The 12,302-nt window shown below is 41.4% G+C and overlaps 1 protein-coding gene across 1 annotated transcript; it reads right to left on the bottom strand.

Moving 5' to 3' along the window:
- LOC109224304 lies at positions 6,778-12,078 on the bottom strand. The gene is made up of 5 exons (XM_019388890.1): positions 12,043-12,078; positions 11,164-11,308; positions 9,386-9,493; positions 7,006-7,202; positions 6,778-6,924 (listed from the first exon to the last, which is right to left on the bottom strand). The coding sequence occupies exons 1-5, from the start codon at positions 12,076-12,078 to the stop codon at positions 6,778-6,780; spliced, it is 633 nt and encodes a 210-aa protein (XP_019244435.1).

Here is a 12,302-nt window from a genome sequence, read left to right on the forward strand (position 1 = left end):
ATATTATCAAACACCTTGTAGGTATAGATCTTTTCATCTCATAACCATAGTATTAGTTCATCCAACTATCACCATTAACCAACAATTTATTTCACCATCATTCCTAACCAATTTATAACTTCCAACAACATATGTATGACCATCCATTCACACCCAACCAACAAACCATATCAAATAATCACCCTTTCAATCTCTACAACACCAACACCACCTAGGTTAGGCACTTATGGCTTCCAACCACCATCCCATGAGTTCTAACGTATATATCTTACATAAATAATCACCATAGAGTAGTTAGAGATGATATACATACCTCTTGTAGTAAGAATTTTGAGAATCCCCACTTGAAGTGTTCTTGATCAATTTAGGGATTTGGATGGGAATCTATGGATTTTTCAAGATCAATCCTTCTTAATATAAGTATTTAGGAGAAGTAATCAACTCAAAATACTCCAAAAACATTACCTTGGATCATAGGAGGGAAGTATGGGACGGATTCCCCTTGATAGAGCAAGCTCTAGCTCAAACAAATGACTTAGAGACTCTCCATACCCGGTCTTGGGGTATTTATAGGGCTGCTAGGCGCGCGACCGTGGTTAAAAATGCGCCCGGGCCGCGGTGGCCGCGGTTTGCCGCGCTCGGAGGCAGAAACTATCAGGTTTCCCGCGGTCGCGCCGCGTGACGCGCGTCTGACATGGGTCGGGTAAAATGGTGATAACTTTCTGTATTCACCTCCAAATGACAAACGGTTTGATGCGTTGGAAACTAGACTCAAAGATCTTTAATTTGATAGATTGTGCATCCCACAACTCCTTAAATACACGTAGATATGCTCGTCCAAAGTGAGGTCTTGTGCGTATTTATTTGGAATTTTAGCCTATTATGAACTTTTCTAATTTGCCTTGGACTTAGGCCCTTCCTTGGACCCCAAATTACTTACCATAAGACTTATACACTTATCTACCAAATCCAATTGATGACCACCATGTTCATAGCATATAAAATATTATAATTAGCGTACGTGGTACCGCGAAATCGTAAATTACTTAGAAAAATTTTTCGGGGCCTTACACTTGTACCAAGTCTGTACCCAAAAGCATAGCCTCGCCCGGCTCAAACTTACCTACTGGAGTTCTACACCGTCTCCCATATAAAGCCTTATATGGATCCATCTGAATACTCGACCGATAATTGTTGTTGTAAGCAAACTCCGCGAGCGGTAGAAACTGGTCCCATGAACCCCCAAAATCAATGACACAAGCGCGCAACATGTCCTCCAATATTTGAATAGTGCGCTGAGATTGCTCGTCCGTCTGAGGGTGAAAAGTTGTGCTCAACTCAACCTCAGTACCTCACTCTCGTTGTACGGCTCTCCAAAACTTCAATGTGAACTGATTACCTCTATCTGAAATGATGGAAACTGTAGACATGTGATTTTTGACCCTCCCCAAGATTTTTCATATTTTAGCACGTAAATATTTAATTTAGACCTAATATAGCCATTTTAACTCATTTTTACTCTTTTACTTTATTTTATTACAAGAAAACAAAAATCACAAAAAATAGTTTCATTAATATTTTGTAGTCATTTTTAATCTTGAAAAATACCAAAAATAGTTTTGTTTTAACGTTCAGTCTCATTTTAATAGTTATTTTACTTATGTAGGATTAATTAATAAATAAGTTAGTATTTTAGTCTTGTTCGCGAAGAAAGAATAAAACTTGGGTTCAAACGACCCATTTTTAGGACAAATCGGATTAGCCCATTCCGTCGGGTCTGTCCGCGTTTTAGTTTCATCGGCCTGAGTTTCTTTGTAAACAGGCAACAAGTTCTTTGAAAAATTGAAAGTAATTCATGTCACTCTTTTCTCCTATTCATAGCTTGTTTCATCATTGATTGTGTTAATCGATTTTGTGTAATTATTGGATGGCATGACATTTTGGTACATTTTGTTGAGCTTGGATCTCCGAATCTGATTACTTCTTTGTTTCACGAGATTATAATTTAGAGTTGGCCGCTGTTTCATTTTATTCAATAAACGTTCAAAGAGTATATATATATTTTTAGGAATCTGGAACTTACAGTTGTTAATGAGTGGATAATGTAATCTTTGATGAATGTTTAGGTATTTTTGTTTTGAGTTAATGTCATTTGGAGTATAAGATTAGAATGAAATCTAACTTTTTCTTCCTATTTTCTCGTGCAAAGTATAGGAGAGCCCCTTTTGTCTTTTTTTTCCTTTACCATAGAAATATACTTAGTAGGATTATATATCACGTTCTCTGAAGTCTGCTCCCTGTAAGGTTCAGTAGTTTAAAGTCATTTTCACCAAATTTGTAATCAGACTGAAATCTTTTCTAATTCCCCATCTTCTGAAATGTTTGACCTACTGGCATGTCGAGGTTTTGAATGAAATTAAGGTTCCATTTTGGCTGAAATTTGCGAAAGAACTATATTAATCACTTTAACAGCAGACCGTTAGGGTAACAAATTGTAAGTTAGACCATCTTTTTACAAATTAATGGATATCAAAATAGCTCAACAAATAGAGTAGTGAGTATTAAACATTTCTAAATGTGAATAACTAGCATATATGATCGTGATCGTGTACACGTTTGCGTGACATGATTACGATCCTGAAAACAAAATCGGAGTATGCGTTCGCGCAACTTCGGCTAAAACTTTCTTAATAACAAAGCGTTATTAATTGTGGACACGTTGGCGTGACATGATTTTTGACGCGCCAAACAAAATGGGTACACGCACGCATGACCTGTTTTAAGATAATCTCTTAATTAAAAGAGGTAAATGCACATAGGTTTTAAAATCAGTAATTAGACAATTTTAATAAGCCAAGTATGATCGAAGCGACCATGCAAAAATCACGGAACTCGGTAGTGCCTAACACCTTCTCCCGGGTTAACAGAATTCCTTACCCGGATTTCTGTGTTCGCAGACATAAACAGAGTCAAATCTTTCCTCGATTCGGGACTCTAAGCCGGTGACTTGGCACACCATAAATTATCCCAAGTGGCGACTCTGAATCTAATAAATAATCACATTTCAATTGTCACTTTAATTGGAAAAACTCTCTTATACCTTCCCGGGGGTAGTGACAAAGGAGGTGTGACAGAAACTGGAACACCATGCTGGCGAACGATCTTTCGAATATAAATCTCAGCTAACCGCTCTGAAGAATAGGTAGTACACACAAGAATGAAGTGCACGGGCTTAGTCAGCCGATCCACAATGACCCAAATAGCATCGAACTTCCTCAAAGTCCGTGGAAGTCCAACTACGAAATCCATGGTGATTTGCTCCCACTTCCACTCTGGAATAACCATCTGCTGAAGTAAGCTACCCAGTCTCTGATGCTCATATTTCACCTGTTGACAATTGAGGCACTGAGCTACTCATCCCTCTATATCTTTCTTCATTCTTCTCCACATGTAGTGCTGTCTCAAATCCTGATACATCTTTACGGCACCCGGATGGATGGAATACCGCGAGTTGTGGGCCTCTTCCAGAATCAACTCCTGAAGCGCATCCACACTGCCTACACATATCCAACCCTGTATCCTCAATACTCCGTCATCACCAGTTGTCACATCTCTGGCATTGCCGTGCTGAACTCTGTCCTTGAGGAAAAGTAAATGAGGATCATCATATTGGCGCTCTGTGAGTCGATCAAACAAGGAAGACCGAGAAACCACACAAGCTAAGATCCGACTAGGCTCCGAAATATCTAACCTTACAAACCGATTGGCTAAATCTTGCACATCAACTACAAGAGGTCTCTCCCCAACAGGAATATATACCAAACTGCCAGACTCACCACCTTCCTACTCAAGGAATCGGCCACTACATTGGACTTCCCTGGTGGTACAAAATAGTAATATTATAATCCTTTTACAGCTCCAACCATCTCCGCTACCTCAAATTGAGATCCTTCTGCTTGAACAAGTGCCGGAGGCTACGATGATCAATAAACACCTCACTAGACACAACATAGAGATAATGCCTCAGAATCTTCAACGCGTGAACAATGGCAGCCAACTCCAAATCATGAACAGGGTAGTTCTTCTCATGGAGCTTCAACTGCCGAGAAGCATAAGCAATCACTCTACCCTCCTGCATCAACACACACTCGATGCAGATCCGAGAAACATCACAATATACTGTATAAGAGCCTGAAGCTGATGGCAAAACTAACACTGGAGCTGTGGTCAAGGCAGTCTTGAGCTTCTGAAAGATCGTCTCACACTCATTCGACCATATTAAAGGAGCATCCTTTTGAGTCAATTTGGTCAAGGATGATGCTATAGATGAAAATCCCTGAACGAACCGATGGTAATAACCCGCCAAGCCAAGGAAGCTGCAAATTTCTATGGCTGAGGACGATCTGGGCCAACTCTCAACCCCCTTTATCTTCTTCGGATCAACCTGAATACCCTCACTAAATACCACGTGCCCCAAGAACCCCACTGAACTGAGCCAAAACTTACACTTGGAGAACTTTGCATAAAGCTTCTCCTCCCTCAACCGCTGCAATACAACTCTGAAATGCTCAGCGTGCTCCTCCTCACTATGAGATTATATAGGAATATCATCAATGAATACAATAACAAACGAGTCGAGATAAGGCCAAAACACGATGTTCATCAAATGCATGAACGCTGCTGGGGCATTAGTCAGCCCAAAAGACATCACAAGGAACTTACAATGACCGTATAGGGTCCTAAAAGCTATCTTAAGGATGTTCGAGTCCCTGATTTTCAATTGGTGATACCCTGACCGGAGATCAATCTTGGAGAACACTCTCGCTCCCTGAAGCTGGTCAAATAAATCATCAATATGAGAAAAAGGATACTTGTTCTTGATTGTGACTTTGTTCAACTGCCTGTAATCAATGAACATCCTTATAGGGCCATCCTTCTTCTTCACAAATAGGACACGCACACCCCACGGTGACACACTAGGCCGAATAAAACCCTTATCAAGGAGTTCCTGAAGATGCTCCTTCAACTCATTCAACTCCGATGGTTCCATACGATATGATGGAATAGAAATGGGCTGAGTGCCCGGCACCAAATCAGTACCAAAGTCAATATCCATATCCAGTGGCATGCCCGGCACGTCTGCAGGAAACACATCCCGAAAGTCCCTAACTATTGGAACAGAATCGATACTAGGATTCTTTAAACTGACATCCCTCACAAAGTCTAAGTAAGAAAGACAACCCTTCCCAGCCATCCGCTGGGCCTTCAAAAATGAAATCACCCTACTAGGAACATAATCCGTCGAATCTCGCCACCCAATCCGTGGCACACCCGGCATGACCAACGTCACTATCTTAGCATGACAGTTCAAAATAGCACGACACGAAGATAACCAATCCATGTCTAATATCACATCAAAATCCACCATACAAAGCAATAAAAGGTCTACTCGGATATCCAAACCCCCAATAGTCAGCACACAAGACCGATATACACGGTCCACAACAACAGTATCGCCCATCAGAGTAGATACACAAATAGGTGAAACAAGAGACTCACGGGTCATATCCAAATAATGAGAAAAATATAATGACACATATGAAAAAGTGGAACCAGGGTCAAGTAATACAGAGGCATCTCGGTGGCAGACTGACACAATACCTGTGATCACCGCATCTGAAGCAATAGCATCTTGTCTGGCTGGGAGTGCATAAAAACGGGCCTGACCACCACCTGAACGGCCTTCCCCTCTAGGGCAACCCCTAGCTGACTGACCTCCACCCCCAGTTGGCTAAGCGGGTGGGAAAGTGACTGGTGCAGAAGCTGAAGTCCGACTCCTCTGCTGGGATGAACCTCCCGTAAGACGGGGATAGAAACTCTTGATATGACCCAAAACTCCACACTCGAAGAAACCTCTACCAGCCACTAGCAATGGGGACTAAAGGGAGCCCCGAGCACCGGGATACCTACAAGACGAACCAGGCATAGATGATCCTTGAACTGATGGTGCATGAGTTAAACTCTGAGCTGGAAGGGAACTAAGAGATGAGTGATCCCGATGCGAACTGTGAGAACCATGGCCAGATGATCCACCATGGTGACCCAAACGAGCTGACTGAGCATGTCTGAATGGACGGCTTTTACCGTGCTGAAACTGACCTCCAGAAGGAACACCATCAATACTACCAGATCCCCGAGGCCTCTTGGCTCCCTCTCAACTCGCTCCTGGTAGCAAACTAACTCAATCTCTCTGGAAATGTCAACTACTCCTTAAAGGAAGTGCCAAATACTCTCTCTCTTGTTAGAAAAATCCATAGCTGATAAGTGAGGCCATCAAAAAACCTCCTAATCCTCTCCCCATCCATGGGAACTAGCCATATAGCATGACGGTCCAACTCGGAGAATCTCATCTCATATTGTATCACGGTCATATCCTCCTGATGCAACTGCTCGAACTTCCTCTGCAGCTCCTCTCTACGGGAATGCGGTACATACTTCTCTAGGAAGAGAATGGAGAACTGATGCCAGGTAAGGGGCATTGTACTAACATGCCTACGCTTCATAAGCCTCCCACAAAGTGAAGCCAACTCCAGAAAACTGAAAAGTAGTAAATGAGACCCCACTGGTCTCCAGAATACCCGCTGTAGGTAGCATCCTCTAACACTTGTCCAAGAAACCCTAGGCATCCTCACCCTCTGCACCACTAAAAGTCGGAGGCTGAAGTCTACCAAACTTCTCCAATCGACACTGCTCGCCATTAGGCATAACTGGTACCACTTAATCCTTAGTCGGTGCAACCGGCTGGGATGGTGGTGCCTCCGGTGTCTGCAGTCCCTGAACATTCTGCTCGGGTGTACAACCGGCGGGAGTCTGAATGCCTCCCCAGGCCTGAGAAGTAGGTGTTGTAGTAGAAACTGCGACCGCCTGAGCAAGATTAGTACACACGGTCAAGATCTAAGCCAAGGTCTCATGAAGACCCAGAATAACAATAGGCACATTCGGTGCCTGAGCTGGTCCTGCTGGAGCATCCCCCACTAGAACATGATCCTGAACTGGGGTAGCTGGTGGATCTTTAGGTGCTGCCTTAGCTATTGTGCGGTTTACACCCCTGCCCCAACCACAGCCTCGACCGCGACCTCGACCTCTAGTGTCCCCAACTGGGCATACTGGTGGTTGTCCGTCCTGACACGTGTCCTCACCATCTGTGAAAGAATAGAATAACATAAGTTTAGTTACCAGAATCAACAGATTCGCACTCCTCCCAAAGATAAGTACAAACATCTCCGTACCGATTTGCAAGACTCTACTAAACCTGCTCATGACCCGTGAGACCTATGTAACCTAGGTTAAGATACTAACTTGTCACGACCCCAAACCGACCCAGTCGTGATGGCGCATATCTTGAAACTAGGCCAGCCGACACATTTCTAAAATAGTTCAACAATTTATTTAAAGTTTAAGTAATACCATTTTCAACTGAAATTCCATAAAACATATAAAGTCAAACCAAAATAAGAGCGGAAAGATAAAATCCCCCGACCTAGGGTGTCACTAAGTCATGAGCAATACTACATCTGCCACGAAACATAACTAGACCAAAATAGTCCGAAAATATCCATAATATACTAGAGGGTAGATAACGAAGGAGAAAGGCGGGACTGCGAACGTCAGGCAGCTACCTCGCTATCCTGATGAAATATGCGTCTGGAACAGTCAACAGCCACTACCGTGGCCTGATATACCTGGATCTGAACACAAGGTGCAGGGGTAAGTAAGTACACCAACTTAGTAAGTAACACGTCCAAACAATGGACTGATAGGTAGTGACGAACTAAACCTCAGCAATTATAAAAAATTTAGATTGTACCAGAAAGTAGACATGCTGGCAATTCAATATTTTTAACTTGACAGTAAAAAAGTACTAATCCGGACAATGTGAATTATAAAGCTCAGTAAAACTCTACATGTCAATGCCAGGAATGTACGAAAATGCACCATGTGCTCCCACTCTCAAGTACTCAACCACTCGGTACCGCATATGGACATCCAGCCCACAGAAATCCATCCCGCAATATATGTAACACACTGACCTCAAGTCAACCGGCACCAAGGAACAAGGGTAATCCAACCCTGAGAAGAAATCCATCTCCAGGTATCAGTGCTTCGGACAAATCTATGTCCAGGGAAATCCATTCCTCAATAGTATCATCTGCGCTCACTGGGGGTGTAAAGACTCCGGAGGGGCTCCTTTCAACCCAAGTGCTATAACAAGCCAATGAAGGCATAATCAATAATCTGTTGCGGCGTGCAACCCTTAACTTTGAACCAAATTCAGGCTCTCGGCCTCACTTAGTCGACTCTCCAGTCTAACACACACGGGCTCACAATACCAAGAAATTAGCCCGAAACAATGATATGATGTGCCAAACAACAATAACCAAGACTGAGATATGATATAATATGCATGAACAAAACTGAGTATAGGATATCAATGAAGCTTCTCGGTTCTTAATAGTATCGGCGTGAAGACTTAACATGATAATTAGCATGATTTACAGCTCAATCACTACATAGATATTAGCAAGAAAGAGTCACTAAACGGTGCTATGGAATGATCCAGGCCGCAATTCTCACGGTCCACGCCTACACGCCTGTCACTTGGAATTTGTGTCACCTCAATATAAGTCATAGAACATATCGTTCGGGGTTTCGAACCCTCAGAACCTAGTTTGGAAGTATTACTTACCTCAAACCAAGCCAAACTCTAGCTCGTGATGCCCTTACCTCTCGATTCAGCCTCCAAATGCTCCGAATCTAACCAAATTAGTATATTATCATCAATATATGCTAAAGGAATGAAACCCATAAAAAATTATCAAATTAGACCAAAAATCCTGAATTTGGCTCAAACCCGGCCCTCGGGCCCATGTCTCTAAATCCAACAAAAATTGTGAAAAATAGAAACCCTTTTCAGTCCCGAGTCTATTCATACCAAAATCATCAAAACCGGACCTCAAATGCTCCCTCAAATCCCCAATTTAAACTCTCCAATTTCATGCCTTAATCCCCCATATTTCTTCCCTTATTTCCACAAATATCATGATTAAACAATGGAAAAATCGTCATAACACAAGTAATAAAGCTTAAATTGCTTACCCAACTGAAAACCCTTGATCCCTCTTGAGAAATCACTGCCCAAGCTCAACACCCTTTAAAAATGGAGAAAATTAGGCAAAATTCGCGAAGGAGACCTTTTATACATTCTGCCCAGCGTTTCCCGCATCTGCGGTCCCCATGTCGCTTCTGCGATGCCGCACCTTTGGAAAATCTATCACAGGTGTGGTTTCCACTTAAACCTCAAAATTTCGCTTCTGCGGTCATATACCTGCATCTGCGGTCTCGCAAGTGCGGTCCTTTGTGCGCACCTGCGGCTTTGCCTCACTTCCAAATTCTCCCCATCTGAGGCCTCCCTCTCGCACCTGCGACCTTGCACCTATGGTTCTAAATCCGCAGGTGCAGAAATGACAGAAGCAGCAACTTCAGCTGCTCAAACCAAGTTCCAATCTTCCCGTTAATCAACCGAATTCATCCCGAGGCCCTCGGGTTCTCAACCAAAAATACCAACAAGTCATATGCCATTATTCAAACTTATTCCAACCTCTAGAACACTCCAAACAACATCAAACCATCAAATCACCCTCGAATTCAAGCTTAAGAACTTCTAAACTTCCGAATTCCGCAAACGATGCCGAAACCTATTAATCTCACCCGAATGACCTGAAACTTTTCACACATTTCACAAATAATACTACGAACCTACTCCAACTTCCAAAATTCCTTTCCGACCTCGATATCAAAATTTCCACTACCAACCGAGAAACGCCAAATTTCCAATTTCGCAAATTCAAGCCTAAATATACCCCGGACCTCCAAATTACATTCTGAACACACCGCTATGTCCAAAATCACCTAACAGAGCTATCCGAACCATCAAAATTCACATCTGAGATCTTCTACACATAAATCAACATCCGGTTGACTTTTCCAACTTAAGCTTCTAAGTTAGAGACTTAGTGTCTCATATCACTCCAAAACCACTCCGAACCCGAGCCAACCAACACGATACAATGAAATACAGCTGAACAACACATAAGGGAGCAGAAATGGGGGAAATGGGGCTGAAACTCATGAAACAACCGGTCAGGTCGTTACACTTGCACTTTTGCCAAACACTGCCACACTTTAAAATAATTCGAGTTGGGCTTCCTTCCTTTCCATTTTTTATATGGAATGGATTTTGTTTTGCTATGGGTTACTCTATTTGTATCCTGTTAACCGTAAGAACGGATTCCTCCCACAAGTTTTGTGGCAAACCAAAACTTTACAACTATGCGTTCATCATCTCCTTTAATGAACGATTCTTTATTTTCGCAATCCCATTGGATTGGGGAGTGTAAGGGGCCATTGTTTGATAAATAATTCTATATTCTAAACATATTTCTTCGAAAGGAGATTCATATTCACCGCCTATATCACTTCTTATCATTTTGATTTTCTTTTTAAGTTGTGTTTCAACTTCATTTTTGTATTTCTTGAATGCGTCTATTGCTTCATCTTTACTATTAAGTAAGTAACATAACAATATCGAGTACTATCGCTAATAAAAGTTATGAAATACTTCTTTCCACAGCGAGATGGTATTGACTTCACGTCGAAAATATCTATATGAATTAAGTCTAAAGGATTTGATTTCTTTTCAACTGACGTATAAGGATGTTTAAAATACTTAGATTCAACACATATTTGACGTTTTGATTTGTCGCATTCAATCTTAGGTAATATTTCCAAGTTAATCATTTTCCGCAAGGTTTTATAATTGACATGACCCAAACGTATATGCCATAACTCATTTGACTCAAGTAAGTAAGACAAAGCTGAAATTTTATTATTATTCTCAACAACTATTACATTCATCTTGAAAAGGCCCTTAGTGAGGTAATCTTTTCCTACAAATATTTCATTCTTACTTATTACAACATATTGGATACAAAGACACACTTAAAACTATTCTTAACAAGAAGTCCAGCAGAGACTAAGTTCTTCCTAATCTCGGGAACATAAAGGACGTTGTTCAAAGTCACCACCTTGCCAGAAGTCATTTACAGAAATTCTTCCCGCATCCTTCAATTTTGGCCGTTGCAGCATTTCCAATAGAAAGCGTCTCTTCGGGTTCAGCATGAGCATATGTAGCAAATGCTTCCCTAACAGCACAAACATGGCGAATGGCTCCAAAATCAATCCACCACTCCTTAGGATTTCCCACTAGGTTGCATTCAGAAAGCATAGAACAAGTCATCAACATGTTCGTGCTTTTCAACCATGTTTGCTTGACCCTTCTTCTTGTCTTTCTTTGGAGCACGACAATCTACATATATGTGTCCAGCTTTTCCACAATTGTAGCAATTTTGTTGAACCGCTTCTTGCTTGGGTTATTTTTCGGTCCAGAAGCCTGCTTCATCTTTCTCTTATTTTGAGGAGTATCCTCAATAATGTTTTCTCCCATTATTGTTGAGTTTCCTTGCGTTTGTGTTTCAAGTAGTTTTTGAAGTCCTTCCACAAAGGAGGCAACTTCTCAATCATCGCTGCTACTTGGAATGCTTCATTGATGACAAGACCTTCAATGAAAATTTTGTTAGTAAAAATACTAAAATTTCTACTTTAAACATCAGTATTAATTCGACTTATACCTTCAGCAAGGAGATCGTGAATAATCACTTGCAATTCCTGGACTTGGGTAATAACAGACTTGCTATCTAACATTTTGTAGTCCAAAAACTAAGCGGTAACGAATTTCTTCAACCCGGCATCTTCAGTTTGTATTTCTTTTCAGGCGCAGTCCACATTCTTTTGACGTTTCCACGCCACTGTAAAGTAGAAAAACATATTATGCTGCCACCGCTTGAAATCAGTCCCGAAAAATTTTTCATATTTTTCTGTCGGTGCCAACGCCGGTGTTCGGCTTGTCGATGCATTGGCAGTTACCATCGGAATAGCCCGATTCCCATTGGTATTAGTCATTTCTGTAAAAGAATGACACAAACAAACGTTAAAATCACGTAGATTTTAATCTCCAATGGAGTAGAAAACCAAAAAGGTTTTAATCTCTAGAACAGTGAATATAACACAATTGCAAAAAATAATTATAAATTCCTTAAGCTTGTTAGTATACTGTATTTGTAAAATAATTCTGGAGAAAATAAAATAACATATAAAAAGAAATATAAACGAAACAGAAGTTAATC

Source organism: Nicotiana attenuata, chromosome 3, assembly GCF_001879085.1.
Source record: "Nicotiana attenuata strain UT chromosome 3, NIATTr2, whole genome shotgun sequence".
NCBI classification, from domain to species: Eukaryota; Viridiplantae; Streptophyta; class Magnoliopsida; order Solanales; family Solanaceae; genus Nicotiana; species Nicotiana attenuata.

Bases quoted from the DNA above. Each gene is read 5' to 3' on its own strand.
- LOC109224304 (XM_019388890.1), bottom strand. From the start codon at position 12,078: ATGACTAATACCAATGGGAATCGGGCTATTCCGATG. The intron at 11,309-12,042 runs GTAACTGCCAAT...GGAAATCCTAAG, and splicing joins GGAATCGGGCTATTCCGATG to GAGTGGTGGATTGATTTTGG. The intron at 7,203-9,385 runs GTATATGACCGC...ATTCTTTCACAG, and splicing joins TTGCGAGACCGCAGATGCAG to ATGGTGAGGACACGTGTCAG.